This window comes from Erpetoichthys calabaricus, chromosome 2 (assembly GCF_900747795.2).
Source record: "Erpetoichthys calabaricus chromosome 2, fErpCal1.3, whole genome shotgun sequence".
NCBI classification, from domain to species: domain Eukaryota; kingdom Metazoa; phylum Chordata; class Cladistia; order Polypteriformes; family Polypteridae; genus Erpetoichthys; species Erpetoichthys calabaricus.
Window position 1 is genome coordinate 132,509,575 of NC_041395.2, and position 8,067 is coordinate 132,517,641.

At 34.8% G+C, this 8,067-nt stretch overlaps 1 protein-coding gene across 1 annotated transcript; it reads left to right on the forward strand.

Moving 5' to 3' along the window:
- The first annotated feature begins 426 nt into the window (after positions 1–426).
- On the forward strand, positions 427–7,322 carry LOC114643344 (extracellular calcium-sensing receptor-like). Its single transcript, XM_028791936.2, has 7 exons — positions 427–538; positions 2,833–3,052; positions 3,141–3,435; positions 3,759–4,550; positions 4,983–5,210; positions 5,329–5,452; positions 6,300–7,322. Exons 1-7 carry the CDS (start codon positions 427–429, stop codon positions 7,211–7,213), a joined length of 2,685 nt encoding a protein of 894 aa, XP_028647769.2. The 3' UTR covers positions 7,214–7,322.
- Positions 7,323–8,067: the final 745 nt, after the last annotated feature.

Here is an 8,067-nt window from a genome sequence, read left to right on the forward strand (position 1 = left end):
GTGGTTTAGGACTTGGTCACCCAGTCATTGGTGCTAGACTGAAAATAAGATGGTGGTGCTGATGCTTCCCTTTTATAGGATGCAGCTGCTTGGAATTTTGATGGTTCTTATATTTAAATAACATTTGCTGAAGCATTGCTAGTCTTAGTGCTGCACCAAAGTAAAAGCAGTCAATGAAAGCATAACTATTTATAGCCAGCGTGTTCTCATGTAAATAGTTAAAACAGTGCACTTACCTTTTTTTTTCCGCGCAGCACGTGTGTGAGTGAACTGGACATGCTAAAAGCATAACTGGCATGTAAAGGTGGTGGTACAAGCGTTGTCGACTGCTGGAACTGGAAGAAAGTATTTTGGGGTGGTCAACTTTAACACAAGATACCAGGTATGCGGTGCTTGCCTCAGCAAATTAGCCGCCATGAAGCCGAAATGCACGTAATAGAGAAGCCAGCTTACATGCAGGAAAGAGCAGGGGCCCGCTGGAGGAACAAGCCACCATGCTACAAGTGTGAAGGTAGTGCTGCAGACATTGTGGGAATGCGTGAGTGTGAAACAAACATGCTTTATAATAGTTTTTGGGGAGGTCAGCGACACATGGACATTGCTAATGTGCTACATAAATCAGGATAGGGTGATACCTTAGTGCATCACTCACAATTGGCTGCTGAGAAGCCAACAGCTATATAAAAAGGGTTGGAGTGAACGCTGGAGAATGGACTGAATTTGGGCCAGATCTACATTGTTGAATTTAGTTGGTGGCAATCCAGATAAAGAGAAGACACATGCTGAGAACCCTCCGATCGCCTAAAGAGTGGAGGGTGACGGCAAACAATGAGAGAGAGAAGCCATGGAGTTTATGCTGGCAAAATTTGCAAAGAACTTTGTAAATATATTATATTTTATCACACTTATGGAAGGTTTTATTGCAATTTATTGCATTAAGGAAGAACCCTTTAATTTGTTCTTGCATTTTTTCAACCTGCAGAATTCTTGAGTGCAGAACTTGTACATATTGTGTATAGCATCATGATTTTATGGCTTTGAGTATTTATTGAATTTTTTTCAACCAAGTGAGTATGGACACAAGATTTGGTTTATTTTTGCATGACACACAACTTTTAATGTGTTTATGGTTTTGCACTTGAACAGTCATTTTGTAATAAAGAACATTATTTTTTTGTATTTTCAAGAGTCTATGTTGCCTTTTTCTAACATACAGTATCTCTGGTTTCAGTTAGGCTATGAACTATTAGGAGCCCCACTGTCAAGGTTGTGTCACAGGTTCAAGTGCACAGGATTCCATAATTTGGTGGCAGCGGTGGGATAAGACACCAGTGTGTGGTGAGAAAATATTTTTTTGAGCGCACATAGATGAAGACAGCATGGCTCCCAAGAATGTTCCACAAACCAGTTCTCCTTTTCGGATTCTTGGATAGGACCCAGGTACAGCACAGGCAGAACAGATATCAGTTCAGCTATGAACTAGTAGGAGCCGCATTGTCTAGGTCGTGCCACAGGATCAAGGGCATGGGGTTACACAATTTGGTGGCAGCAGTGGGATGCATTGCCTTACCCGGTCACGGAAAAAAAAGGCATGGTCAGTAAGATCCACAGGCAGAGAAGGCAGGAAAAGCTATGGGGCTCACCTCAGGTTGGAGGTAAAGCAGTACCTCTGTCTGATCTCCCAGGTGACACTCTAGATCTGCTGGATAGTGTGGCAGAGGCCCAGTGTAATGACCTGAGCCTGTGAGCCTGCTTTGACAAAGCTGCCAGGGGTTTTCAAACAAAGACACGAGAGATCTTTGCGAACCGTAATAATCTTAAGTACCATGCAGATGAGCACTACTATAGGCTAGTGTCACCTGCAAGTATGAGGGCAGAAGTCTGAATGCTAAGCTACACTACCCCATGGTCAGGTCATCAAGGGCAGGTCAAAATTTCTGGCAAGCCTATCAGAAGTCTCTCTTGGCCAGGATGGTCTAGAGACATGGCAAAATATGTTAAGGAGTGTGTCCAGTGTGCCAGAATGTAGGACCAGTAAAGAGTGCCAGTAATTGATGAGCCATTCTCCATAATTGCAATGGATGTGGTGGGGCCTTTAGAAAAGATCCATAATGGGCACAGATACAGTACATATTAGTGGTATGTGATTATGCAACTCGATTTCCTGAAGCTTTTCCCTTTCTCTGGCAGTATCAAGCAGAAGGCAAGAAACAATCCTGTCTACTACAGACCATGCGCATACACACAAATTTTATTTAGGCTTGTCAGTCAAACATATAGCATGCCTTTAGATTGTGTATGGAGAGTCAGTGCCTGTACAGTAGAAAATTAATTCTGAGATCATATAGAGAACATGCAATTTTTTAACAAATGAAATCCCATTCAACAATCAGAGTATGAGTATAGAACAACAACAGTGCTATTTGTTATGCCATTGTGTCCACAGTGAATACTGTTTAATAAAATCATTAATAGCTTTTATAAGGAACTGAGACATATTGGTTTCAAATGAAATTTTACTGTTGTCTGAACTCCTTCTGTATAAATTCAATAGATGCTTACAGTGTGCCTATAAACATTGAGATATATTGATAAAGTACATGTATTAAAATAAATAAAAATAAATAATAAATAAAATTTACCATTCATTAATTGACCTGTGATTTTTGAGAATTTGTGCATTGAAAACATGAAGGATAATATCTGTAGAAAAATAAACAATGTATAAATCCCATGGCTAAAAGGAGTACATTAGGCAAATTAGATAGAATCTTTGTTACCTTCAGGCAGAACACTATATAAACTCAGTCAATTCTTGCTCTTTATTTTTAGTGTCATGTAATTTACTCAAAGACATGTTTCTGAGAATTATTGTGCTGGCTCTTTCAGTAGAGGGTGAAGATTTGTTTTGCAAATTATGGGGAAATCCTGATATTCCTCTTCTTTCAAAGACTGGTGAGTTCATGCTGGGTGGAATTTTCACACTTCATAATAATATTATAGCATCCAAACCTACACTTCAGTCAAAACCTGAAGCATTTACCTGTATAGGGTGAGTATTCTGTCTATCTATATAAAATACACAAGCTATGAAGTTACATTTAAAAACTAAGTCAAAGTTTCTTTTTCTATTTTAAAAGTTTAAATTATAGAGGATATCAGTTTGCTGAAGCAATGATCTTTGCAATTGAAGAAATAAACAACAGAACAGATATTTTGCCTAATGTGTCACTAGGATATAAGATATATGATGCTTGTGGTACTATTTCTTTGGCAATCAAAGCTGCAATGGCACTAATAAGTGGAGCTGGAGAAGCACAATCATCAACGCTGTCATGTTCTCAACAGTCTAGCATTCATGCAATCATAGGGGAGTCTGCATCTTCCCCAACTATTGGTATTGCTACGCTTGTTGGCCAATTTAACATTCCAGTGGTAAGAAACAGTGAATCATTAATATTATTGACAGGTTTTTCAGTAACTTTTTACAATTTGAATTACTACAAAAGTATAATTTTCCAATAAATTTTAAGTATTATACTAAAGTTGTAAAAAGTTTTTGGCAATCAAAAATAAATATTGAATGGATTTGCCATAAACATGTAACAGTATTAAATAGCTCTATATAGTTAATCAATTATTTTCCTAATATACTATCATGATAAACTGAAAGTGTTTACAAATGATATATTTTATATATACTGTATATGTATTTATATATATATATATATATAATATAACCGGTTTCATTTTCACAGATCAGTCATTTTGCTACTTGTGCTTGTCTCAGCAACAGGAAAGAGTTTCCCAGTTTTTTCAGAACAATACCAAGTGATTATTATCAAAGCAGAGCACTGGCACAACTTGTCAAACACTTTAGATGGACCTGGGTGGGGACGATAAGAAGTGACAATGACTATGGCAATTCTGGCATGGCCACTTTTATAGAAGTAGCCCAGAAGGAAGGAATTTGCATTGAATATTCTGAAGTTATTTACAGAACCAATCCAAGAGAAACATTTCTTAAAACAGTTGAAGTAATTAAAATGGCTTCTTCAAAGATCATTGTAGCTTTTGCATCTTTCATAGACATGGAATTTTTAATGAAGGAACTGCTTCTTCAAAACATAACGGGTTTACAGTGGGTAGGCAGTGAGTCCTGGGTGTCTGCCAAAAATGTAGCAACTAAAGAAAACTACAGAATTTGTAAAGGAGCAATTGGTTTTTCAAATGCTAATGCAGCAATGCCAGGACTAAAAGAATTTTTACTCTCAGCTCATCCATCTAGCACTCCAGGCAATACAGGTTTGATTCAATTTTGGGAAAATATATTTGATTGCAGTTTCAATAATACAACGTCTAAAATCTGCACAGGATCAGAGAATCTACAGCAAGTAAATAATCTGTACACTGATGTTTCTGAACTAAGAATTACATATAATGTGTACAAAGCTGTATATGCTGTAGCATATGCGCTCCACGACCTTCTAGCTTGCCAGGATAATCAAGGACCCTGCACGGCGAACCAAAAAGATGCACTGCCACTGCAGGCAAGTAGTTTGTCATGTAGCATTTATGTATTTTTATAATCTTAATTTAACCACGATATTGAACTTTTTAATTTATGTGTTTAAATTTAGTTACATTTATTGTTTTCATAAACAATTCAGTTCTTTTCCACTTAAATAATGTTGGTTACAAAATCCTCTTAAAGTCATAGTAGGTTTAAAATAACTTTTCTTGACTCCTGCTCTAGTTAATGTTTTAGTTTAACAATTTAAAAATTTTAAGAAATACCTGTATTGTACTGTATATAGAAAAAGTTACTTAACAGTATGACTGTATGTAGTAACTTTGAATCTTTCAAATCTCTCTTTGATGTTAACTTTCAAAAATGTTTGGCAAACAAAAACTGATGAACTGTTGGACTGAGTGGCCTGTTCTTATCTTCTTTCTATGATCACAATATTTTAATATAATAGGCATTGCAATACCTGCAGAAGGTTAATTTTAGTGCAAACAATGGTGAATATGTAAATTTTGACATTAACGGAGATCCTCCTGCAAGATATGAATTGGTGAATTGGCAGCTTAGCATAAATGGAATCATAGAGTTTGTGACAATTGGATTTTATGATGCATCTTTACCAGAAGGAAAGCAATTCATTATGAAGAACAAGAGCATTGTGTGGGCCAATAATGACAACAAGGTGATCTGTTTTATTTTAGCTTTGTTTGAATAAAGGACAACATTTACTATAATGTAATTCATTACTGTATGATTCAGAATTATGTATTTTTTATTTTTTGTTTTACTTATTACGCTAGATTCCAAAATCGGTATGCAGTGAAAGCTGTCATCCTGGTACACGTAAAGCTACGCAAAGAGGGAAACCAATCTGTTGTTTTGATTGCCTTCCATGTGCAGAAGGAGAAATTAGCAATAACACAGGTAATGATCTGACTACATAAATACACAAACTTTTTAGTTATACTGATCCCTTTCCATAACCTGCTTTGTAAAGAACATGGTTAAGAAGAATGTGCCTTAGCAGAACTGAACATAATCCCGGAACCAATCCTGGACAGGATGTTATTCCTTCACAGGCTGCATAATCTGGATGGTAAACATAGGTTTGGAAGTAGTCAAACTGAATATATATCAGCTTATATTTTTAGATCCAAAAATACTAACAAAATATGTAATACTGGAACTATTATTGAGAAGCAGGACTGTTTTTTTTTGTGAATGAACAAACATCATTGTAAATATCTTTTACTGTAGCACTCTCGGACACCTACTTGATGGAAGAGATCTGCATACGTTTTGTGACATTGTAATGTGCTGAGAAAGCCAAATGGATCACTGTCTAGCACAAAAGTCTACTTTTTTCACTTCTTCCATAGTTTGTATTCTTGAAGCAGTAAAAAAATGAAAAAAGAACGATCAAAAACAAATCTTATGAAAAGTAATTTTCTTTTTTCATCCTTTGTTAAATTGTTATTATATAAGCACTTCAATTTAACAGTAGAAGGCAACTGTTTGATTTGCAGTATGATAAATTTCTGCTAAGGTTTCAAGAGATAAACTACTAGACTGTTCCCAAATTAAATGCCACATTGGAGTTTTATTGTGTTGTATGTTTTTAGCTACAAATTGTACTGAACTTTCCTTCCACAATAGTTAGTCAAAATATAAAAATAATATAATTCACTATTTTCTAATTATCAGTAAATCAACATTGTCCAAATGTTCCTCAAGATGGCTAGTTCATGATATTCTTAACTTTTATTTACAGATGCAGTTCACTGTATGAAGTGTCCTTTGGAATACCGGGCCAATGAAGAGAAAGACCAGTGCATTTTGAAGGACATTGAATTTTTGTCTTATGATGAAATAATGGGGATGATATTAATTATATTTGCTTTGTTAGGAGCTTCTCTAACTTCTGTGGTTACTGTTGTATTTTTCAAGTTCAAAGATACTCCAATTGTGAAAGCTAATAATTCAGAACTAAGCTTTCTTCTTCTTTTTTCATTGACACTGTGTTTTCTGTGCTCACTTACATTTATTGGGGAGCCCACTCAGTGGTCCTGCATGTTACGACACACAGCTTTTGGGATCACATTTGTTCTTTGCATCTCGTGTGTTCTGGGGAAAACAATAGTTGTGCTTATGGCTTTTAGAGCAACAGTGCCTGGTAGCAAAATAATGAAATGCTTTGGACCAACTCAGCAGCGGTTAAGCGTTTTATCTCTTACACTTTTACAGACCTTGACATGTATCATTTGGTTAGTAAAATATCCTCCATTACCTCATAAAAACATGAACTCTAATAAAGAAGTAATCATTTTAGAATGTGAAATGGGATCCGCGATAGCTTTTTATCTAGTGTTAGGATATATTGGGGTGTTAGCAGTCATGTGTTTTGTTCTAGCTTTTCTTGCGCGAAAATTACCAGATAACTTTAATGAGGCAAAATTCATCACATTCAGCATGCTGGTATTCTGTGCTGTTTGGATCACTTTTATTCCATCTTACATAAGCTCTCCTGGAAAGTATACAGTTGCTGTTGAGGTATTTGCTATTCTGGCATCAAGCTTTGGCTTACTTCTCTGTATTTTTGTTCCAAAATGTTATATCGTTCTGCTGAAACCAGATAGAAATTCAAAAAAGCATGTAATTGGTAAAATGCAGTCAAAATCGCTTTGACATCTACATTTGAAAAACCATGATATAGAAGACACAATCAGTGATCATTTTTTAAAGCACTGATTACACAGCAAGCCAAAATGAAATTGAGAAAAATCTGAAGCTGTACACCAAGGTAATCAAATTATTTTTACAGCTGTTAAAATGAATAGTATATATAATTTAACAAGTCTGCTTTAAAAATATTTAAAATGCTATGTTGGGGCTCCAGTCCGCCTAGCATTTATGTAGATTAGCTGGACTTATTAATTGATGGAACAATTAATGAAATGGACTGCGAAACATCTAAAACAATTTTTATCAGATTACAATACAATTCATGGTTAATTTTGATATGTCTGAATTGCATTCTAACATAAGTAACTTCCTGCTTATTTCAAGATGTGTCAATATGATACCCAATGGCAATTCATATAACTTAAATGTAATTTTCAATTTTATGATAATGTCAACACATAAATTAAAATATTTCACTATAAATCACAATTATGTTAAGATAGCTTAAATACATTTGAGATATTTTGGAACATTACATGATCTGAAGCACATTTTTACATTTCTCATATTTATTGACATCTTAAATTGAATTTCTTTAATGTCTGATATTTCTTAATCATATATAAAGATATCTAAAAACATATCAAATATCTAAAACTAATTTAACAAAGTTTAAAATTAACTATATAAAAGAAATTAATATTCATTTTCATGTATCTCAAATGTGGCTTTTATATGCTTTGCGTTCAAATACCTAACCAGTCATGTCTCCCCATGGTTTTTTTCTTGGGTAAATACTGTAGGTATAAAAAATCTGAACTGTATTTTAATATTATTCAAGTTAATTTACAGATATT

Coding starts and splice junctions, on each gene's coding strand:
- LOC114643344 (XM_028791936.2), top strand. CDS start 427: ATGCACGTAATAGAGAAGCCAGCTTACATGCAGGAAAGAGCAGGGGCC. Junction 4,551..4,982: donor AAGATGCACTGCCACTGCAG/GCAAGTAGTTTG, acceptor TTAATATAATAG/GCATTGCAATACCTGCAGAA. Junction 5,453..6,299: donor AGAAATTAGCAATAACACAG/GTAATGATCTGA, acceptor TTTTATTTACAG/ATGCAGTTCACTGTATGAAG.